The 24,972-nt window shown below is 46.7% G+C and overlaps 1 protein-coding gene across 1 annotated transcript in view; it reads right to left on the minus strand.

The window, feature by feature from the left end:
* Window positions 1-24,972, minus strand: part of DDX10 (DEAD-box helicase 10) — a 794,248-nt gene that overhangs the window by 69,684 nt on the left and 699,592 nt on the right. The window contains exon 17 of the mRNA XM_069202312.1: window positions 4,413-4,546. Coding sequence (XP_069058413.1) covers window positions 4,413-4,546 — 134 coding nt within the window. The remainder of the gene's footprint in view (window positions 1-4,412; window positions 4,547-24,972) is intronic.

A 24,972-nucleotide genomic window follows, 5' to 3' on the forward strand; every position in this document is an offset into this window, starting at 1 on the left:
ACAAGTCTCAGTAGCAGGTGCTTAAATGACTGAGCTATCCAACTTCTTAATCAAGGCAATTACTACGGCATTAATAGAATGTTCTTCAAGGAGTCGCACAGATTCCTAAATAGTACTCTTCACAATGCATCTGGCACATACTGGCAAGTTGACATTCTTTTAAGTCTCTAAAACAAGCCAGGCAATCTGCGTAATTCGTAAACACCATCTGGAAGCCACCGGTCTTGGGTGCCTACGGGTTGCTGCCGAACTCAGGTCGTACCTGCCAACTCTCGACAGTTCGTCTTTTAAAGTCTGGCACTGTCACGGGGGCGGGCACCATGCTGTGGCATGCAGCTAGATTCTGGGAGGTGCCTGGGTGCCGGACTACTTATAGCAGTCCGGTTCAGGAGACTGCTTGTGCAAGGGAATAAAGTGAAATGAAAGTGCTGAAGAACGACATGATTCACGCGTAGCGTCACGACAACAATCATGTCTCTACAACCAAATCGGCAAAAAGCCCTCTCGGAGGCTACAGCTCATAAACATAACCTGACAACACCCAACTTACTCGACCACAAGTTTGATACAAATTATTTCAGTGCTGCAATATGATGACAATAACGCATTTGCGTTAGTTTGACCCCTGATGAGTGACACTTGACAAGGCTGCTTTCTGCAACTCTACTCCCTGTTTTGATTTGTGCAGAGATTTCCGCACCTGGAGACTCCGCAATCGCACAAATAAGTATAGGTAGTGTGGAGTCATAAAAATCTGCATGTAGATTGTGAATACATAAAAGTAGTAAACTTACATAAAAGCGTAAGTTTACCTTTGTGAATTAGGCCCTCTGTCGTTCTACCAACCATCCATGCCATTATGACCATCGCCGGAATTCCGCTAGAAGGCCAGACTCTGGGGAGTGGGAGGGGACAGGGAAGACCCCTATCAGTGCCAGGGAAGGTATTCCCTGGCACTGTGCCTACCACCACGGAAACCATGGCGGTATGCGGGGTCATGATACCGCTGGCGGTACAGTGACAGTCGCCGGGCTGGAGGTATATATCTCCAGCACGGTGGCTGTTACTGCCATGGCGGTCGGTGTGTAAGCCATATCGCCAATGTCATAGTATGGCGGTAAGTACCGCCAGCCTGTTGGCGGTACTACTGCCATTCTGGCACCGACCGCCGGGGTTGTAATGACACCCTATATTCCTTAAGGAATATAACATCTGGCTTTAGTTGGATTTTAAATTACTATTACAATGACTCACTGGATCCTTTTATAGCTGCTACCAAAGTAATATTAAGCATTATAAATATTCCTAATGTAACCAAGTGTTTTCCTATGGGAGAGACAGCTTTGGCACAGTGAAAAACGACTTAAGGGGGTTTCACTGCCAGGACATGTAAAACATTATTTTTTACATGTAATGCTTTTAAGTACTATGCACCCTGCCTCATTGGGCAATAAGGCCTACCTTAGGGGTGACTTACACATATCAAAAAGGATGGTTTAGGTCTGCCAAAAGGGTGATTTTGATAGGTCAAAACTGCAGTTTATAATATGCAAAGCCAGGTTGCAAGGGAGGCCTGGAGACATGCTTTACTGGGCTACTGCATTGGTTGGCACAATTGGTGCTGCAGCCAATCTGGCAGCATTTAATTTATTTGCCCTTGACACAGGTAGCACCATATACTAGGGACTTACAGGCAAATTAAATGGGTCAATCAGGTGCATGCCAATTTCCCCATGTTTAAAAAGGAGAGCAGTTTGCACAGAGTTATATGGCCAAAAAATAGGTTTAGCAACAGAAGGCAAAAATCTGGGGGAACACCAATCAAAAGAGGGTAATTTCCAATAGTTTCAAGCTAGAATCAAACAACATAGGAAAAAATGGTAATGTACAGGCCATTTAACTGATTTATTGAGAAGACAAGACATAAGGATTCCTTTATAGGATAAGTAGATCTCAGCTGCATTTTGTTCCTTTAAGAAGTGGTTTAAAACATATTTACACACACATCACTTTCAGCATCACATCTGACATGGGGTAGAGGAAGTTTTCACAACTACTGTACGCAGGGACAAACAAAAGTGTGAGAGCTTTTAACCCTGTGCGATTCTAGGCAGGAATTATAAAATGAGGTATTACCATTTTACTCAAACCAAAAGTCTTTTTTGCTAGTCACTGTCCATTTCTTTTTTTTTTAATATCTTTTTATTTTATTTTATTTTTTACATCAGGAAAGGCAACTTCTACATCCCAAAGGCTGCAAACTCTCACTGACATATAGTGCAACACACAAATGCACACAGCAAAAAGATTGGAAAATTCAGTTATATGAGTCATTTGCTTTCCCTCTTTCCAATTCGTGAGATTACATCAGCAACATACCCGAAAAATAGTTCTTTCCTAATGGGTACATAATATATTTTACTATTAATAAATATTGCTTTACAGAACCATAAAACATTTAAAAACTCCAGCAAAAGCTAAAATATAAAAAATAAACTTCATGGTCACGGTGGCAACTCTAGGTATTTCCTTGGGTCAGGACCCTGACTGAAATTGCTAGAGCCAAAACCTTTTAAATAATGTTCACAAAAGATTTTCATTTCCTTTCAAAGTTACTCTCAGCTCCATTTCACCCCATTTTCCATGAGTGTATCACTGTAAGAAATTTCGATACTAGTTGAGGGGGGTGAAACCCTACTTAACCAGCAATCACAAACCTTGTCAGGGTGAAGTTACAGGCAAACCCTACATGTACTTGTGCTCACCCATCTGGTAGCATGGCACAGAACGGTCAGGCTTAACTTATAGGCAATGTGTAAAGTATTTATGCTACACTTCAAACAGAATAATAACACAAGAAAATTCCCACAAAAATCAGACATATAGAGTTAAATTTAATAAACAAAACAAGATCAAAATGACAAAAATCCAAGCAGTAAAACCAGAGATATGTAGTTTCAAAAGTTTCAGTAAATATAATACCTTGCTGGTAGAGGTTTGTACTACCAGGCAGGAATTATAATACTGTACAAGTAAGGCAAAGTCACCCAGAGCTGCTCTGTGTGGTCATGTCATCTATCTGTTAACAAGTTAGCAAGAGCAGGATATAGCCCAAGTGCCCATGAGGGGGTGAGTCAAGGCTTTCGTGAATAGCAGTAAAGGCTCAGATGAGGTCTGTCCCGATTGCAAAAAGTAGATGAAATGAAATACTTATCTGTAACTCCAGTTGGCCAGCATTACTATCTTTCATACATTGACACGTTTGAATCATCCCTTCCCATCAGGCTGGGAATCCCAGGTAACAATAAATAGCAGTAAACAGTGTAAAAATGACCACAGGTTTCAACAACAGTGCTTGATTAGTAGCCTATCTAACTTATTTGAAATGACGCAAACTTCAACAAATCATGTGGAAGTGCTACGTTTTTCTACTCTTCCCTAGCTCAGATTTCTACCACATGTGGGCAGAAGTTCCAGAAAAGCTCTCTGCTTTCACCTTTGTAATACTACATCATGGCTACATTCTGTTATTTCTCACATCTTCCCTTGATTTGAACCAGCCCTAACTAAGGCTTTCAGTGTACTTCAAGTTATTTTTAGGGAGTTTTTTTCTGGAACGTTTCTGGGTCAGGGGAAGTTTTTTATGTCATTATTGTCATCGTGACTGAAAATTTAAATATATCTCTTTTGAGCTCCACCTCTATCCGGGGCAAAATAATACATACACTGACAACTAACATTATAGGCAAATAGCGAAAGTGGCTATGTTTTGGCAAGTCAAGTTTTGTTTAGATTTGTCACTGGCCTGGATTTACAGATCCTGGGCACTGCTGATCCTCCTGAAAATCTACAATTTGCGAATCCACCAAATACAATTAAAAATAAAATCAATTTAGGGCACCCAATGACCATACACAACAGAGGTTGTACACCTGAAGAGTGAATGTAGAATGCTCGGACTGGCCACACACTAGGATCCGGGGCCAACCCGGCGGGCTAAACTGAAGGCTGTGAACCTCCTAAAAGCCAGGTCCTCCACTTCTTAACATCATGTCTTTTTTCATGACATACAGTATCTGGAAATCCTGTCCTATAATAATCCCTTCTAGTCAACCTAGTTTTATTTCAAGCTCGTCTTCAATTCTACAATCTATTCTGGAATCCACATACACCCTCCCCATTTGCTCCCAGCCTCAAATAGGAGCTCTGCTTCCTGGACAATACTTCAGTATTGTGAGGTGCATAATATTGCCTGATTTCATGCATCCAAAGATGTGCTATATCTGTATGTTTTTCAAAACTCTGTACAAAATATGAATATTGGAATAATTTGTAAATGAAACATTGAGATGTATGAATGCCCCTGTAGCTACAAGTGTTGGATATGTTTGTTTTTAATATAAAAGGCTTACCTCTCATTTTCATCTATTTCATTACCCAAATCCTCCTGATCAGAACCACGAAATTTATCAGGATCAGGAAGAGTGCTTAAATCAATCTCATCTTCACTTTCTTCACGGTCAAGGTAGGCAACGGCTTCTTTATCCTGAAAAAAAAAAAAAGATGTATGTAATCGGCACAGGATAGACAATTCAACTACATCAACCTATCTAATATGGTTAATAATAGCTATATAATAAGTGCACAAAACACATAAACCCTATGACAAATTAAAATATTCTATAGCATTAATAATTGTGTATCCCACTCCTATAGATCTTTCCATGGCCATCAATGCTGACAACCACAACATACTCCTCTCAATCACCAAGGTGAACTTACGGTGATTGACAACCAGAACCAAACCTATCATGTCAAACTCAGGGTCGGATTTAGATTTCAGCGGTGGGGTTACTCAGTCACAACAGTGACAGATAGCATGTCCGCTGAAATCTAAATCCCATTGTTTGCAATGGGATTTCGATTTTGGTGGATGGGATATTCGTCACAGTAATGATGGAGTAATCCCTCTGTCAAAATCGAAATCAGGTCCTCAGCCTCTTTCCCCCTAGATCATTCACCATTACATGGAAAGTACTACAATGATTAGCTACATCCCCATCTTTTTCAACATATATGTAGTCACAGGCATCATTAAATATCACATGTGATTTAGAGACCAAAACAGTGCCTACAATAACTTCAATTCTCTCCCAATTGCCAAAGGATTTCACTTCCTCAAACAGTACTGCTGACAACCTCCATATTTCACCCGAATATGGAAGTCAAAAAACTTCAAGACAAACTGAGTGATGAAATAAATGTAAAGAGAGTCAACCACCGAGTGGCCACCGAACATTTTGTATTTTCAGCAAGTCACAAAAGTGTGCCACCTCACCATCAGATGAGCTCAAAAGAATTACATAGAATAGAACTGAATGATGAATAAATTGACTATTGTATTCTATGGATCTTGTCACATTAAAACATTGCATATTTTTTATTTCACTGTCTTAATATTTTTTATGATACATAGTAGTGGGACATGAACTATCACACAGAATTAAGGGAATTCCAAAGAATCAATAAAATCAACACTTATGCCTATTATTAGACACTGAGGTGGATTACACAAACTTCTTCATACAATTCAGTTACATGATGTTTGAGAAGAAGAATATAACAGTGTCGGACAATACTAAAATTAAGTTGGTGTGGTGCATTTCTTTTCTGAAAGGAAATATTATGATTCAGTTCTCATCAAATGATCTTTATTTTTCCCACTAATTAGCAGACCCACCTTCCTCAACTGTGAAGGATCAAATCCCTTACCCCAAAGAAGTTGGTCATGGCTTCGCCCGTTTAGCATAGCATGCAACAGAACGCGTTTGAATGTCTATGTATGAATGTATGTGATTGGGAGGCCTGGTACTGACTGCTCAACACTATCTGAGATCTCGCTGTATTGATAATGACAGACTACCATGCACAGCTGACACTAGAGAGAAATGACAGGCTTATGTTTAAGAAAAGTTAGAAAATTGGATGTTCTGAGGTCTAGTGGTATTTTGTTGCATATCTGGAATGCAATTTTCCATACAACATGGCCAGGAACAAAACTGGGGAAGTTGGCAAATAGCTAGAGCAATGGGCAATTCGGGACACAAAGTTGAAATGCTTTCATTTAAAAGGAGGACTTTCATTGGGAAAGGAACAATCTCAAACTCAGACTTGGATAACCGATTCCAAACTGTATCCATATTAAAAACAAGAAAGAAGGGGGGCGTGGTCTGGCCACGATCGAGGATGGCCACCTAGGATCTGAGCTCCGCGAGGCGACGGGCCGTGGGACGAGGGTGGCGGTGCTGGGGGCGCACCGGAGCCCTCCCGGGCACTGCCGGAGCACGTATGAGAGACCGGAGGCGGTGAGGGGCTGACACTTGAGGCAAGAGAGAGACACTCTCCCCTGAGGCACCGTGGGGAGTGCGGAGCACGGATCCGAGGCCTGCGGCAGGAATACAAGGTTCGGCCTCGAGTGGTGGAACGGCCCGTGTTAGAGAGACTCACCTCCCCGGGACTCACAGTAAGAGGCGCGCCTCCCTCTGCTCTCGCCGCAGCGACCACCGGAGGTGGAGAGCGACCGACACCCCACTCACCTGCCCTCGCGAACAGCAACTGCTCTCCCCTGGGCGTGGGGGGAGCGGAGGACGGAACAAAGACCCGCAGCGGGAAGGCCGCAACCCAGAACAGAGGGGAGGCCCGGCGCTGGAGACGCGCCTCCTTCCTTCCTCCTTGGATCCTGAGGGCGGCGGGCATTGTAGGGCTTTCCCGCCGGCCCCGACAACATCCCCCCCATTTAACCTAGCTGGAGACCGGGGGCCTGATATCAGTGGCACTCAGCGCTGCAGCGGAGGCCTGGGGGGAGCGGGGGGGAGAGAAAGAAAACGGGGGCACCCACAACTAACCAGCAAGCAGGAAAACACATAAATCAAAGGGGAAAAAAAGAAGAAAAAAAAGAAAACAAACAACAAGAAATAACCAATGACAATTGAAACGATGGGGAGAGCAACAAGGAGCAACAAAAGACAAATATAATGAAAAGACAATAATAAATATTTAAAAAAAGAAAGACCCAACCACGTACAGCATACAAAGAAGACCAAGGAACACAGCAGAACCAGTTGGCAGCATACAGGAGGAGGGGGGAAACAACAAAATGCAATAACGGCAAAACAAGAGATAATACAAATACAGTAAAGGAGGAAGGAGGGATAGACAGTAAGAGAGGAGGACAGAGGGGAGGGAGGAAGGCCTAGGACATTCGCATTGAAAGTGCCTTCAAGCAGCCAGGAGGCCCAATCTAAGAGACGCACCTCATCCTCACTCCTACTCCTTCTCCGTGACCTCCCACGTCAACACGGGGGGTGGAGGGTGACAGGAGGCCTAACTTTCACACTGCTCTCTCCTCCCCCCTTGACACGGCGAGACATTGTTAACAACAGCACCCATGCCCAGACTTGTACTCTGTCCAAGCATCCAGATGTCTGCTCTCTGAGGTCGTTTTGTGGGACCAGTTAGTGCCCATTCGAACCCGCTGATCAACCAGAGCTCCCTCTCTCCTCAATTACCACCCCCATCACTCTCTACGCTCTCCACCTTTGCTGAGACAAGGACAAGTACCCTTCGGACCTCCACCAGCACGGGGAAATCTGCAATGCCCAGGGGCAAGACGACGGGCAAAGCATCCGGTAAACCAGCCCGCCAACTACTCTCTCCGAAGCCCTGCGCCAACAGAAATACTCCCCCGTAGTGGACTCCCTACCCCCCCCGCCTACCAACATGACAGAGGACACGCAAGGCGCGTCAATGGATCGAATACTGCAGGAGATATCGGCGGTGGGTCGCAAATTGGAAGGTATGGACAATGCCATGGTGGCGCTAACGGCGGAGACAAGATCTATGCGCCTAGAGATAGCGGGCTTCCAGTCGCAAATCTCCGGGCTGGACCACCGAGTGACGACAGTGGAAACTCAAGCTGCCTCCTGGGCCGATAGAGACCAGGAACTCCTGCACCTTCGTAGCAGGCTAACCGATTTAGAGGACAGAAGCTGCAGAAACAACATCTGCCTTCTCGGAATTTCGGAAGGCATTGAGGGCGCGGACATCCTCTCCTACCTACGGGACATGCTCCCCAAACTAACCGACACAACATTTGATCCACCTCTGGAATTCCGAAGGAAGCACAGACTCGGTCCCAAGAGACAAGATGGAAAAGGCCGCCCTCGCCCAATCATAGCCTGCATGCTGCGCCATGGACAGGCTCACCAACTGCTACAGACAGCTCGAACACAAGGCCCACACCGGTTGGGCACCCTGGAAATCCGACTCTCTGCTGATTTCTCCAAAGAGACTGCAGAACGAAGGAGAGCTTTCCTTTTCCTTAGTCCTCGCCTCCGCCACCTAGATGTGAAATTCGGCCTATTCAAACCAGCCAGGATGTGGATCACCAAGAACGGGAAGTCGCTGACCTTTTACGACCCAGAGGACCTGAGAACGTTCCTAGAGGGACTGCATGACCAGACACAAACCATGAAAACAATGGCCCATCCCCCCCCCCCAGGATGCACAGGGCCAAGCCCTGGGAGCGGGCCAGCCAGAAACTGTATTGAACCCTGACGGAAGAACAACTACGGACTCCCAAACCAGGGGACGAGACCTGGAGAGACTAGCAAAAAGCTATGACGACAGGGGTCAAGTACTACAAGCGGTGGCGATGTACACACAGCTGTCCGATAGAGATAAATCCCGATCCCCTTTGAAACCCACAGTGCCCTCCACCTGAGGCCAAACGGACACAGCGTCCCCTATGGGTCTCCGTTTTCATGAACCATGGACTGTCGTAGAAGCGCCACAGAGACACCACAGTGGAGACAACCAGATGGAGAGATGAGTACCTGTTTTTTTGTGCACCCCTAAGACACTATAACGCCGAGAGTCAGTACCTTGAATGTCTTTGATTGGTTTGGTTGTTCTTGATTGCTTTTGATCGCCCTTGCTTATTCCCATTTGCCCCCGGATATCCCTCCCTGTCCTCTCCTCCCTCGGAGACCCAGAAACCTCTTCTCCCCCTCCTCCGCTCCCCCCCCCCTTGTCCGTTCTCGCCCCTTCTCGGAAACGACACCCCTACTCCACCTTATTTATCCTATCTGGAAAAACGGCCTTGTGCGTCTCCTAGGACCTGCGGGAATCATCATATTATTCCCACTTACTGCTAGTTTACCCTGGTTAGGGGTGGGGCACTAGGTCTGGGTTGGGGCTCAGGGTCCTGGTTTTTCCAGTGAGAGCCATGGAGGGCCCACTGTGGGTGATGGAGGAGAGTAGAGCAGATCATGGACATAACTACCTAGCGCAAAGGAACACCATCACACTTCAGAAAAACCCATGGTGCGTGGCCCTGACGACAAAATCGCGCCCCCCCCTCCCCCAGAAGAGGCACTGACCCTGCTTTCCCCCAAAAAATCACGCAGATATCCACTATTTCCGGCTTTCTGCTCCCACCGATAGCCTCCCCCCTCCCCTAACCAACCTCCCCTCTTTCAAAGACACATTACCCCATTCCTAGATGTAGGTCGTCATGGGATCAGCACATGCCCTCTGCATGCCTCTCCCTCCCTCCCCCCCCCCCCTTTCCTCAGGCCACATGCCTCCCTCGGGCGCGGCCCAGATGCTTGCACGGACGGAGGTGCCTGCGTGGGGGGGACCTGGGCGCCACGCATGCGCCGCCTACCTCGGCGCGGGGCCCGGGCGTCTATTTTCTAATTTCTTCTTTCTCTTTCAGTCTTGCCTATTGGTTTCTCCCTATCCACTGATCCCCTTCTCTTTCTCTCCTTCTCCCCACTATCCTACACGTCTATTGTCTTCTACCCCCCTTTTCCTTCACCCTCTCTTTCCGTCTAAAGACTTCGACCCCAGTCCCTACTTACCTTCACCCCCCCTCCTAAACCCTACCTTCACTCCGCTACCCCACCCCACGTGCCCATACCCCCGGGTGGGTCTGCAAAAGAAGGGGGGATTCCCAACACGAATAAGGCACCGGCAGTACCCCTATGGATTATTTCATGGAATGTAAATGGCTTCACCCACTTCATCAAATGTAAAAAAGTCCTATCCTATCTTAATTCCAAACAGGCTGACATTGCCCTATTGCAAGAGACACACCTGGACAGACTCGAATCTGATAAACTACAACAAGACTGGGTTGGTACTGTCCTGTTTAGCTGTAACCCACCTTTATCCAGTACGGAGAGCACCCCAAGAAAATGTGGGGTGGCGATCTTACTGTGCAAAACCCTCCCTTTCACGATCATCAAATCATGGACCGACCCTGAGGGCCGCTATGTATTTACCAAACTGAAGATTGGAGACTCTACACTATGTGTGGGCTCCGTCTATGCACCAACGGGTCCCAAACGCCTCTTCTTTCTCCAGCTCAACCGACTCCTGACCAAGATAGGGGCATCTCGCTATGTAATAGAAGGTGACTGGAACATAGCTAGAGACGCGGTACTGGACAGAACGGGACCCCTGGACATAAGTAACAATGCAGACAGGGCCCTACAGACTGATATACTTTCGGACAATGGCCTAGTAGACCACTGGAGGCTGACGCATCCGGCAGAAAGAGAATTTACTTTTCTCTCGCCGGTACATGGTACCCAATCCCGGCTCGATTATTTTCTTCTATCTCACAATCTGGTAGTCCATACCCACAATGATAGCATACTGGAAGGAGGCCTTTCGGACCACTCTCCTATCACTGTAGCCATCCAGTTGGGTCTAGTATCTCTGGGCCGCAAACCCTGGAGGCTACCAATCCATCGCTACTGCTCTCTCCAGGGTAAGTCACAATTGCAGGACCATGCAACCACTTTCGCCCAAGATAACATAGGCACTGTTGATTCAAGTCGAATCATGTGGGCTGCAGCAAGGCCTCGATACGAGGACAGCTCATGTGAGATGCCGCGTTGGCGAATAAAGACAGGAAAGAGCAACAGGCAGCACTGGAACTCTACATTCGTCGACTTACCAGGCAATATACGGCGCATCACTCCCTTCCAGGACGCCGAAACTTAGAGCGTGCCCAAATGGCTCTCAATGAGCTGTATACTACCCAGGCTGAATATGCACTGCAGAGGCTACAAGGGAGACCCTATGAACAAGGCGAGAAGGCAGGACGACTGCTGGCAGACCAACTCCCCAAAGAACAGCCGCTCTGGCTATCCCGGCTATTTGCTCCTCCTCCGGGGAAATACTGACACACCCAGAAGTTATCGCAAATGAATTTGCGCTGTTCTACAGACGCCTCTATACTCCAGAAATAACAACCAGTCCGACGCAAACTGAAACCTTCTTAGAAGGTCTTGATCTCCCCTCCCTATCAGGAGAGGGCCGCAGTCTTCTGGAAGGGGAAATAAGCAGGCAGGAAATAGATAGAGCCACCTCTGACCTCCACTACCACAAATCACCCGGGGAGGATGGATACCCAGCGGAATTTTACAAGTGGATAGGGAAAGAGGCAATCGATATCCTGCACGAAGCCCTAAATGAAGCCTGTGCAACATCAATTGGGATCAGAGTGAGGCACTCCCCCTTTTGCGAGTAACTACAAAGGCAGCACTTCTAGGTTACCCATTCAGTTGGATGCCGAAACGCCTTAAATACCCGGGCTTGGCACACATGGTGGTGGACAATATCAAACCCCTCATTGCGCTGGCGAAACTTGACTTTGCAAAATGGACCCAATTGGGCCTTTCTATATGGGGCTGAGTACAGGCGGTCAGGATGGTCACGGTACCCCGCTTCACCTATATCCTGGGAATTCTCCCCCTACAGGTACCCCTAACCAACACTACGAGGTATTCATGCGCTCATTAGATCATTTGTGTGGGGCCTGAAGCGACTATCACCTGCCAAGCTCCTAGCCCGCCGTTCACACGGGGGCATGGGACTCCCGTCTGTGGAGCATTAATCACTAGCTTTACAACTGTCCCAACTATCCCATACATTGTCAAAAACACCAGACCCGCCCCTGTGGATTGCAGTGGAAAGATAGCTGTTGTCTGTGAACAAGGGACTCGGGGAACTTACCGTGACGACCTTCCATCCGTCACTTCGGTGAACCCTATTTTGAAGGCAACCAGGGCAGCCTGGCGAAGGGCCCACCGACTACTTGGGGTCCATCCCCTCATCCACGCCCAGGCGCCCCTATGGCGCAACAGCGGTCTCCGGATAGGCGGTGAGGTACTGGTTACAGTGGAGAAGGGCAGGCATCCTTACCCTCTCGCAGGTCCTAGAAAACAATGTGCTCAAACCCTTCCCCAGGCTGCGGGAAGAGTTCGGTCTTTAGCCAAGTCAGGAATGGAGATACCTACAACTTAAGCACTGTATCTCCCAGAGAGGTGACGCTGACTGACGGGGGTCCCAGTCCTCACCCATAGTGGCTTATTTGCAGCAGTGGGGGCAACATAAGGGAGTAATGGCAGGTCTCTATGACCTAATCACCCGACAACTCTACTCTCAGCCTCTATCGGACAGGCTGCGTTTGCAATGGCAAGCCAGATTGCAACTAGCCCTAGACCCAGATGACTGGGAAGACATCCTAGAAGCCCTGGACAGAGGTACCCGGGAGGCACGTTTAAAGTTCGGTCTCTTTAAGGTCTTACACGACTGGCACTGGTCCCCAGCGAAACTACACAGGACAGGGCTCCTCCCGCATGCGAAGTGCTGGCGATGCCCAGAGACATCCTGCGATCTAAAACATATCCTGACTGACTGTCCAACAGTTCAACCACTCTGGGATGTTGTGAGTTCCACGCTGGCCGAATCTATGCTGCTCCCGTCACCACTCGCCCCCTCCCCCCCTCCCTCATACTCTTACAAGATACGACCTCCCTACCTGATCTCTCTAGACCACACAAAAGATTGCTGCACACCGCAAAAAATTGTATACTCTGCCGCTGGCGGTCAGAGGCCTCCCCAACCCCGGAAGAATGGATCGTAGCCATGACCCGCATGGCTACGCATGAGAGAATCATCTATAACCTACAAGACCAAGCCCAAGTATTTACTCAGGTGTGGGCCCCCTTCCTTACAGTGGGAAGATAGCAAACCACCCAGGAACAACACCGCCCGCACCCCTCCTCTCCCCTGCCTTCCTTCCCTCTCCCCTCCCTCCCTTCCTCGTTTGTCTTTTTCTCTTTCTTTTCCTTATTAGGTTTCCCCATCTCCTCTCTTTTCTTCCCTACCCTGATTCCCTCTTTTCTCTTTTCTCGTCCTTAACTTCGCTAGAGGCTACATACTGATCTTCCCTATCATCTTTAGTTGCCCTCTCTCGTAGATCTCTCTCCACGTGCCATGAGTAGAACACATAGTACCAGCCTGAACTGGCCAAGCGGCGACAGGAGATCCAAGTCTCATTATTCTTACTGTGCAGCCACCTTTGACAATCCGCAGCCCTAGAGTATACTACTGTCTAAGCGTTGCGACCCTCAAGGTTAAGATGCTCGGCTGAGCGTCCCGCAACACAGGCGCTTTCTGACCTGTTCCCAATCCAGATATCGACGCAGCGAGAAACCTATTTCATGTTCGTATCCCTGGGAAATCAGGTACTCCCGCCCTCAAACCCCTGCTGCACAACGAGCTTGCCCATTTGTTTCCCCTCCTTACCCTTCCTCGCCTATATCCTGGGCGACCGCGACACGACACCTTGTCTGCCCGCTTACTTGTTTACTCCCTACTTCTTACCCCTACCTATATTTCTTTTAATTCTCTTTTCCCACTGCACGCCCGATTTGAACAGTATATCACGTTTTCGTAGCACAAATGTCATTACCCTATTATTTTGTCAGTTTTCCTTGTTCTTTGATGTACAATTGTTTATCAATGCCGGGACCTTGATCCCATTTGGTTTTGTATCATACTGCAGTGTTTATAATACAATAAAATTATATAAAAAAAAGACAGGCCATAGTGGACATGGTCTCTCCCCCTGCCATAAAAAAAAAAAAAAAAGAAGAAAGGGGATAGACGGAAGATTGTGGGATGCAAGCTAGTATTTGGTTTTATGAATGCAGAAACACAATGGGTGAACGCAAAGGAAAAGAGTATAAGGAAGGGTGTGGTGAGGAGTTGGAAAATACAAGGGGCAATCTGAGATGGGGTGAGTCAGGGAACAGTGCGTGGAAACAGAGAGAATTCAAGAGAAATTAACTTGATCAAAAATCAACCGCAATGATTAAAAACAAAAATACAGAAGGAAAAGAAGAGGAAGTCCTTTGAGAAAAAGTAGAGCACAGGACATACCCAAGTGGGACGGGGATAGGTTATGATATGTGTATCACAATTTGGAATCTTAGCAACTCCGTTTTGAATTCTTTCACGGCAATTGCAACAACTGTCATTTACAGCACCAGTTAGAAATGGCAACTGATATACAAGAAGCATTTGCAATGCAATAGGGTCTCGCATTACCCCGAGTTACAGCTATTAGCAGTTGTAAACTCCCAACCGGATTATTCTTGCTACATTGAATGGAAAAAAACAGCGCGATCGCGCTGCTACAGTTCACTCGTAGTGAAACCTATCAGCAAAAGTGCAGTTATCTACGTAACCGGCAAAAGTGCAACTAACTATGTAACAGGATCGAGGTTATGCAAAGCGCTTAACTTCCGCCAAGCAAGATCGCACTGCGAACAAAAGATAAAAAGTAGTCCACAAACCTGACGGGAAACAGCGAGCCTCGCATGTTTTCAGTACATGGTCGCTGCGCTGGAGGAGTGCTAACCACCAGAAAAGGCATGACATATGAGTGCCTTCCACTAATGAAAGCAAGCAGATTTTAACAGGCAAGCCCACGAACCAATGAAAGACACTGACGTGACATGGACGGGGCTCCGAGCCCTTTTCTAACTCCTAAAGCGTCTCACAAGCGAAACGCATGCACAAGTGCATGCGACGCAGGCTCAACCCTAAAAACAAGCTGTTATAAAAGGAAAGGAACAAAGAAAGAATACATTTTTTGGGTGAGAAAATGCAATAGCGCAACAAGATCTACGGACTTTGGTAGGCCAATTATAAAACAAGTTAACCAGGTAATATTTGTCCGGGGAACATTTTACTGGGTTTACATCCATCCCAAAGATAAAGAACATTTTTAGCTGTTGCCTACAAGAAACACAATACTCTATAGGGCTAAAATTCTAATTACTGCCTGTTTGAGTTGGCATCCTGCTGAACTGTAAGCACTCCAAAGCAGATATGAAGTGACCTGAGGCTATATAACAAAAATAAAATAAAACGCATTAAAGAATAATACGTTTTTTCCAATTTAGGATTTATTTCAGATCATAATCTCCAACTCAGCAGAGAAAGGCAACTTGATCAGTATAAAGGATTAAAAGGAATCTGTGCATTTTGTTACGCATTACAATACAACAAGTATTCTACTTGACGGGATTAGATTGGCTGGTCGATTTAGAGGGAGCTGGAGTGGGTGATGTGGTTATGTCTGCCATGTACATGTGGGTCTGATGTCTGTTGTGTGTTGTGTGTTGTGTTGCTGTGTGCAACATTCAGGTGCGTGTTGTTGTGTGATGGTCGTTGTGATGTGTACAACTGTGATTTTGTGTGTGCTCATTTGTGAATATGAGGGTCACTGTGTTGGTTGTTGTGGTTTTGTTGTATGTGTGTGTAGTATCAATGGTGTGTGTATGTTGTGTCAATGATGTATGGCAATGTGTATTTTCTGCATGCTGTGTTGTGGTGGAATGGCAATGAATAATAGGGTGTATGTTGTATTGTGTGTTGTGCAGGTGGACACATATGGCTAAGGTACAATGTTTGTGTGTGTCACTTACCTTTATGCGATAGCCGTTGCCATTCTACAATGCCCAGTGGCTCCCGGGATGGTTTCCCTCCATCAGAAATCCACCACCAGTACTCTGCCTTCAGGACTGTAACATCTAAATAGAGTCGGAGGAAACACGCCAGCCTGATGGCTAGGTAGTGCACTCCGTCATTGTAGTCTGTGGCTTAGCCGCAATACAGTTAAATACCATGGGTGGAGCACCGTTAACTTAACAGTGTTTTCAAACCCGCCGCAGCATTGGGTTGACGGTAATAGCGCCAATATTTAAATCAGCCCCTTAGTCTAAACGGTTTAATTCAAGATGAATGGAATTTACTATTTCATAGAAACCAATTCATAGAATGCCTTTTTCTAAATTGGCTTCTGCATACTTATTTTTAAGGTGTAAAGGAAACGTAGACAGGTCCTACATTCAGAAACATTTTTGTCAAAGGTATTGATTTCAATCCTTTACTGCAGGGGACATTATTTCACATTTGTATCTTTTACATTATCAATTAATTCTTTAGGTGGCTTTCATTTGCTGAACCCGTACCACCCCTAAACACCATTCATCTCTGCCCCCTACAAAAGGCAACCTCAAACAAACTAAACCCATCATTGACTCCTACATTTCACCCATCCCTGAACCCTAAAAGCACTTTCTAACCCTAAACGTCATCCATCTCTGAACCCTAAAAACCCTTTGCCACACCTAAACTCCACGTATCTCTGACCCCTAAACTGCACCCATTTCTGAATCTTGAAAGGCCTTTAAACTTCTTAACTCTACCCATCTCAATATAAAAACCTCCTCACAACCAATAAACTCCACTCATCCCTGAACCCTAAAACCCCTTTCTATATATAGCCTCCATTCATCCCTGAACTCAATCCACACTATATCCATTTCAAAACACTAAAAACCCTTCCCCATCCCAAACCTGAACCCATCACGAAATACCTTAAGATACTCCATGGCGCTAAACTACATCCATCAGTAGAACCCAAAAAACCTCACCACCCTTACACACTACCCACCTCTGAAACATAAAACACCTTCACCACCCCTAAACTCCACTCATCTGTGATCCCTAAGACCCCCTCACCACCTTTGACTCCACCTGTGCCCGATTCCTATAAACCCCCCATCACCCCTAAACTCCATCCATTCCTGAACCTTAAAAAAACCTTGTTGTCCTCAAATATCATCCATTCCTGCATCCAAATAACTCTAATGATCCCTAACCTTCACCCCAGTGAGTGATTGTGGATGTCTCCTTAAAAATAGCTTTCCTTTAAACTTTTGCCTATAATTTTCAATGTATTTGTCTTAGCATTAAAATTTGTTTTCCATGATTTAGTTTCCTCCTATGCAGGTTCTCAGTTTTCGTTTTTCCATTCATTCACATACATCAGGTAAAGACCTTAGCAGTGGGCTTTACATAATAATAATAGGCTCCATTTCACACTCGAAGGTTTAACAACATACGCTTTTCCTTTCTGGCAACAACAAACTGTCAGCACAGCAGCAGGTTGTAAAAGAACACAAATTAGAAAGAACAGATAGAATCTAAGCAACAATAATATGAAGAGAGATGCAAGTCCAAAGCCACGGTCCAGAGAGCAGTGTCTCCACGCATTACTTAGTGCATAACTAAAAAACAGTATTTCATTAAACTGCTTCTGAAATTACGAGGAAACAGGACAGAAAACATCTATTTTTATTGCACTTTACCGTATACCATTAATCACATACTGCTAATGACCAAGGATTTCAAAATAAAGTCTAGAGCCTGATTGAGGACGTAATGTTCCTGTTTTCTATGTGCCTGGAAACAAATATTCTAAAAAAAGATAATGGCCCGCTAAATGCTACTGTCTCTTTTACAATCATCCAGTAAAGGCTGATGGTGCTCTTTCTCTATCACTCACAACCTTGGTGTTTGCCCTCCAGCTCCGATCAGTGTTGGAAAGATAATTTGCATTCTACTGTGCTGATCCTAATACATCCAATTTCTGAAGATGATTCCATGCAAACTGAAAACGGGGAGATAATGTTCCTCATAAATGTCCTCTGCACCAGACACAAAATACAGACTACCCAATGCTGTCTGCGGAGATTAAAGCTGTGGATAAAAGAGACTTTTAATAAAAAGAAAGAAAATAAGGTACTTACCTGTATCTGTAGTTCTCCAGTATTGGAATATTTCATAGATTCACATGCTTGAATCATTCCCTATTGTTGAAATGTAAGTCCATGGTAGCATACAACAGCAATGAAAAGTTAATTATAGTAAAGGCCTCAGGCTGTTCAATTTTACAACCTATCATAGTCTATTTCAAAACGTAGACCAAACATATCTATCGGCCAATCAGACTGCTTTGCCCTCTAGAGCACTGCTGAGAGAAGCTCCAGTCCCTCAGATTTTCCAAAGCATAAGTGAAGGAGACCCACATATAAGAGAGAAAAGTGAGCTTCTCAGGGGAGGAGGGTGGACTGCATGTGAATCTATGAAAGATTCCAATACTGGAGAACTACAGTTAGAGGTAAGTAACTTATTTTTTTACTCCATTAATTGAACTTTCATACTTGAATCAGAGTATAAACCAGTAGTGAGGCACATTGCACTGTGACTAGATAAGAATACAATTCTATCGACATGTAACATTAGAAAATTATACCCAGACATAGTATAAATGACAACATAACTCTGTACATAGTTTAAAGTTTTATAATCAGTGCGTCTAGTTAATGAAAACCATTGCACTTATACAAAGTAAAACAGTAAAATTAGATCCTCACTCTAAAAAGAAAATAGGACCATAGCATATACAACCGTGGAGTTAAGCCCCATTCAAAACATGTGGCGTAGGTGCTGGGGTGTTATAGTGTTAGCTTCCTGGCTGAGGGCTTATTTCACAGATTTGTTGTGAGGCCTGATGGCTTTGGCCAGGATGCCCTCCAAGCCCTCCAGATATCTCACTGTGCAGGTGATCTATTTTTGGTTGGTGGAGTTAAGGCAGATTACAGACGCGTGTCTGCAGGTATGGACCCCCAGTTGAATCCACAGCAGTCTCAGGACCCTGTGATGCTCCTCCAGGGTCCTGGGTCACAGGCAGAGCATATGGGGCACTGTTTCGGGTGTTAGCTCACACAGCCAGCAGAGTCCATCCTTTGGTGGTTGTTGCCATGGCTTCTCGCGTGTTCCTCCGGGGAGGACCCCCAGGCTGTAGAGCAAGAACTTCCTCTTGGTGCAGTGAGGTAACATTTCGCCCATATAGGGCTGTGGAGCCAGGGTCTTGTAACTGTTCAGGACTAGCCAGGCATGGTGTCTTTTCTCGAGGGCTGTCTTGTCTTCAGTGAGGTACAGAATCTTTGTTGTTCTTTTAGTAAGGGTTTTGAAAAGTTTATGGTTAAAATCCGATGTTCATGGGCTTTCGATGTCGAACTGCTTTATTGAGTCAAGGTATATTCTTGCCGGTGATCAGGATTTCATCTTAATTTCTTCCCAGATCTCATGGTTTATGGTGTTTGTGGTAGCAGCCTTTGTTTTGTGAAGGAAGTTGATAAAAGCTGCCTTCCTTCCTAGAGACCGTTTGAGTAGACCAAACTCCAACCTTATCTGTGCAGGTGATGTATGCCTCGGGAGCTTGAAAAGTTGCCTGTAGATGCTTACTACTGTGTCATCCATGACCTTTGCGGCCCTGCTGCGGAGTGCAATATTGCCATAGGCTAATGTTGGAATCGCCTTGGCTCTTGCCACTTCTAGCACTGGGCTGAGTGAGTATTTGTTCAGGCGTTGCATGCCTATCCTTGTTCTGCTGACCAGCACAACATCGCAGGTTATTGCTGGTTTGACAGTTGTTTCTTTCCCAGCCTTGGTGCATGTACGTTGACTAAAGATAGCGTCATTGAGAAATCAGCCATAAGAAGACTGAAGAGCGTGACAGAGCCCTATTTTAGGCCTTTTGTCGTTGGGATCTTCCTGGATAGGTTTGACCCGTTGCCCAGTTTAATCCTGACACACATGCTAGTGTATAGTGACTCAATGGCTTTCAGCAGTTGTTCTGGAATTTGCCAGCTACTGAGTTTCTCCCAGAGTCTGTTTCGGTTAATACTATCAAAGGCTGCTTTGAAGTCAATGAAGCAGAGATAGAGTGGGAGCTTCGTGGCCTTTGAGGAGTCCAGTATGAGTGATAATGCCATAATGTTAGTGTCCATGCCTGAGTTACTGGTGAACCCCGTTTGGTTTGCAGGAATTATAGATTTTCGACCAGCCCAGTCGGCCAGGTGTTCCAGGAGAAGGCTAGCTAGTATTTTGCTTCGTTTTTTATAAGTGTGATCAGGCGGTAGTTGCTGGGGATCAACCTATTCGAACCTTTGTATATTGGTGAGATTGTGGATCCTCTCCAGGATTCTGGGAGTCGTTCTCCAGACAGGGCATGGTTGAAAGGGGGGGAGGAAGGGGGGGACACGGCTTCTGCCCACTTGGGTTGGTCCAGTTTATAGATGGCCCGAGGAACTCCGTTTGGACCAGGGGCTCCCGTCTTTCTCCCTCTGGCTATTAGCCATTGGATGCCTGCACAGGAGATGGATAGTTCACTGACAAAGTTGCTGAAATTTCTGCCAGCTGGGTTGGTGGTGTTGGACAGCCTGCCAGGGCCACTGGTGGAGACGTGGTTCTCAACGCTGTTGGTTTCCTGGAAGTGTAGTTTAAGAAAAGACACCCAGTCCGCTTCCAAGATGTTTGAGTCAGAGATTGGGCCTTGTTGATTTTTCAGCGCATTTACAGTACTCCAGAATTGGCTGGTGTTCTTGTGTTTTATGACCCAGATAAGTTTAACCCAGAATTTTTCAGTGTGTAGCCTCCTGATCTCCTATACCGTCTGTTTCAGGTTTCCTTTTACTTGTTTCAGTTTGACGAGGTGATATTCTTGGTCAGGAAACCAGCGGGTCCGCCGGAGTGCTTTAGCTGTTTCAGCCTAAGCGAGGAGTGGAGCTCCTATGTGGCCCTTTGGGTGTGGCAGCTGGTGGCTGCGACGTTTCTGGTGAATTGCTGGGTGTATGAGTCAATGAAAGCCTCCCATTTGTCTTTGGTTGACCCTTCTCTTCTTTGGGAGGCTTTAAGGTGCTTGTCAGCTTCCTCCGCCAGGAGAGCTAGGGGAGAAGCTGTCCCTTTGATTCTTTTCAGCTGACACAGCTGTTCGGTGCCAGCTGGTGCTGTGTTGGTCGTGTGTAAGGCTAGTGTCGAAGAGAAAGCAATTTCAGATCTTAGACCCATTTTAAAGGAGGAGACCATTTGCAGGACTGATAGTGAGACCAAGGTGATGTCTATTAAGGAGTTTCCATTTGTAGAGTGGAATGATAGGGAAGGGGAGATGTCTTTGCTGAATCAGCCATTTAGTGCTCTGAGAACTAGGTGCTCAAGGGAGCCAACTAAGGCTGTTCCTGTGTTGCTTCTTTTTGCCGCTTTGATCATCGCTTGTTCAGGAATGGTTTACCTGGGCGTTGAGGACCTTGTTAGTATCAGCCCCTCCTAGAAGATTCATGTTGAAATCCCCTGTTACTAGCAGTGGAAGAAGTGGTGGGAGTCTGCAACTTGAGTGATATGGTCCACAAGCAGGTTTGATAGTTCAACTTGAATTTCTCATCTCGGACGTATTTTTATGTTGACTATGATTAGCCCTAGCTCCTCCCTTTTGAGTTGGCAGGTTAGGAGCACAGTGAGGAATTTGTTGGAGTGCCTCGTGCAACTGGCTGTAGGGCCGTTGATAGATAAACTCTCAGACCCCCTTTCCCTCGACCAAATTTGCCTTCCTCTGTGGCGGGAAGAAGGGCATAGGAATATCTAGGAATGGGGATTGGTTCCAGGGCCCAGGTTTCTTCTAAGGCGATGAAAGAAAAACCTTGGAGATAGGTCAGTGTGTCAGGGTCTTGCACTTTGTCTTTTAGCCCATTAATGTTCCAGGGGCAGAGCTTTAAGCGGTGACTGGGGGGTTCTCCTTCCCCCTGGGGCAAAGATTCAGTTTGCGTCTGGTTGAGGATGCGGGCTACCCACCCCCAGTCGTCTCTCTCTTGGCTGTCCTTCTGGTTCGGCACTTGATGTATGGGCCGGGGCACACCTTATGGAGTTTGTTCCTGGGAGTGTACCTCACGCTCCCTGAAGCACCGTGAAGGGAACCGCAGGTGACCTCCTATTGTCTCCCGGAGCGCTTTTTCGTGGCCTGAGAAGATATGGATGGCCGGGGTTTTCCACCCTTCATGGATGATATCCCACTTGTGTTTGCATTCTTTGAGAACGGCCTCGGGGAGCGTGTCAATCTGCCAGATTACTTTGGATGATTTGTTGCTTTTCCTGTGCCTCGCTCTATAAATTCTACATATTCAATCATGTCTGAGGAGATGTAGGTGAGTCCTGGAGTCTGCTCTAGAAGTTTTAGAATGTTTTCCCTGTTAAGGATATCCGTATTCCCAAGTGATCGGTATACTGGGTGGAGCAGAGTTGTGTGGCGCTGTCCCTCCCGTGGGATGTTCCAAGTGAGGTGGTCTGTGGTTTTAGGGATTTTATCCTCCATGGATGAGGACTGCTGGGTGTACAGTTTATCTCAGGGGTGAAAAGAGGATGATCTGCTGGAGCCAGATCTGGTTGTTCTCCTAACCAGAGGAGGAGTATCTGGCTGAAGGGCGGTTACGTGCCACCTCACGTCATCGTTCAGAGAGAGCTGTTCTGTCTCCTGTGACTGTGTCAAACTTTTCCTCGGTGGGGTTGGCGAGTGTGCATCTTTCTGCGGCAAGGGGCCATGCCCCCCTGTCGCCTGATGGCTGCTGTTGCTCGTCTGCTGCCCTGTTTGACGGGCTCCCTTAACATGGGTGTCCTGCCACTTGATTTCAGGTGGCGAGCCCTCTTGGGACTCTGATTGGGGGAGTCCTGTCCTTGGCTTCCAGGCCACCTCGAGAGATGCCACGGAGACAGCTTTGTTGTAGGTTACTGGAGTGTTGCCTTCGTGGGCTGTCTGAGTGGATGTCAAGTAGGTTCATAGCCATGTGGTTTTGGGGTAGTTTGTGTTGTGCGATTTCCGCTTCTGGGCACTTTTGAACTTGGCTTTCCCCCCTGGTTGTCCAGGCTGGAGTGTAGTGTTGCTGGCACTCTTGGTGCCTGTGGTTGGCTCTGTTATCAAGTTGTTTAGTGGTTTGGGGTTTTCCTCAGAGGGGAGAGGTCTTGGCTGTTTGGTGCTGCTTTTCCAGGTGGGGAGCTCTTATTTGTGGGCTCACAGACGTACTTGACACCATGTACAGTGTTGGGCCCTCCATGTGGTTGTGTGGAAATGTGGGCATCCTTCCTGTCTTTCAGCTCTTTTATAACGCCCCCCAAAGCTACGTGGCAGCTGACTTAGTTTGTCTAGGGTTGCAGAACAGCAGCATCTTGGAGCGAGATCGTTGGTAGCCTCTTGCGCCCTCTTGATGAGGCTATTAAGGTCATTGATACGCTTATCAAGGCCGGCCATGAGGGCTGCTACTGAGCTCAATGTCTCCACTTGTACATCCATCTTAGCTGAGTGGTAGCTTAGTGCATCGGCCATTAACTGAATGGTCCTGAGCAGCGCTGGCCATATGCTGTCTTCCACCTGCCCGGGAGAACCTCTGCTGCTAACGGGGGAGAGGGGAGGATCTACTGTGGTTTTGGAAGGGGCCAGGGAGTGGAGTTCTCGATGTGCAATCGGGCACTCTTTTTCAAGTTCCGACGGGCATGAGGCGAGGAGCTCGTTTCATTCTTCCTGTGATAGGTCGTGGAAATCTGCCTCTATGTTGGGGCCTGCATCAGCCTCGCTGTTCTCTGCCTTGATGAGCTCTGGGCCGCCTATGTCTGGTTGTCTTTGTCTTTGACCACTGTGCTCAATCTTTTCATATGGTGCAGGCTTTCTTAAGCTTGGAATTATACTCTGGTGCTCTGTCTTGTCCAGGCTGATGTAATGGTGGTCGGGACTTGGCCCCCATATCAGGGGAGGTGGGTTAGGCTGGGTGTGGTCTTCTCAGTCGTTTTGCGTTCCTGACAGGGTTGTCCATGCAGAGTTACCTCTTTGCTTTCTGCGACTGCATCATTACCCATGTCTGTGTTTGATTTTCCATGCCCAGATGTCTGGGAGTTGCTGTGATCCTTATACTGGGCCTTCCTGGGGTGGCTTTGCCACTAAGTTTGTATGGGGCCATTGTTGTAGTGGCTGTTGTGGCTGTGCCAGTTATTCTGGTGCTAGATAGTGGCTCTAACTCCTTTGGTGGCCCTGGCACCGTCAGGGCTTCATCCAGCTGGGAGCCAGGGCTCTTGTTGGGAGTCGGAGATGGTGGTTGCTTATTGACTCCAACCATCACCCGAGGTGTCAGAGGGACAGGAAGACCAGAGACCAGTGGGGTGGAGGAGTAGATGGCACCTCCTCCATCTTTCAAAAAATAGAACTATGTTATTATTTTGGGTTGGCCTGTGATTGTGCCCACTGTTGTGGGACCCTTCTGACCCATGTGGGCGCCCGTTGGCAGGGCGTCTCCTGGCTAGATATTCACCAAGGGAGAGTCAGTGTGGCATGTACTCTTTTTCTTGCTGGTTAGTAGCGGCTGCGCCGGGGAATTCCGTTGTCTCCCGGACCTCATTGACTTTTGATTATCTTTTCCTCAGTTTTCCCCAGTATCGTTGTCTGCGGGGTTGACGTGCCCTTTCTTGGCTAAAAGGCTTGGGTACAAGGGTGCGCTTAGACGAGTGGGGCTCACCATGGACTTTGAAAGCCGCACTCAAAACTGCCCGAGCCACTTCCGCAGGGTCCTGGGGCTCTCTGTACATAACTCATAAGATGTGGTTAAACATATGAAAAATTTCAGTATGATGTTACAAAAGGAAATCACATTATATTTTAGACAATGTGTGGGACTATTAAGAGGATGGTGGCAAGAAAGAAGTAGCTCACCTTTGCTGGAAAAGATGCCTTAGAACTGCTTCGCCTACCTCAACACCCGCTTGTGGGGTCACATCCAGAAAGTAGTTATGCGCAAAGGTGTGCCTATTCTTCCAGGTAGCTGCTCTGCTAATGTCCTGGAGTGGCATACCAGCAACAAGTGGCACTGTGGTTGATATAAT

The sequence above is a fragment of the Pleurodeles waltl genome, chromosome 8 (assembly GCF_031143425.1).
Source record: "Pleurodeles waltl isolate 20211129_DDA chromosome 8, aPleWal1.hap1.20221129, whole genome shotgun sequence".
NCBI classification, from domain to species: Eukaryota; Metazoa; Chordata; class Amphibia; order Caudata; family Salamandridae; genus Pleurodeles; species Pleurodeles waltl.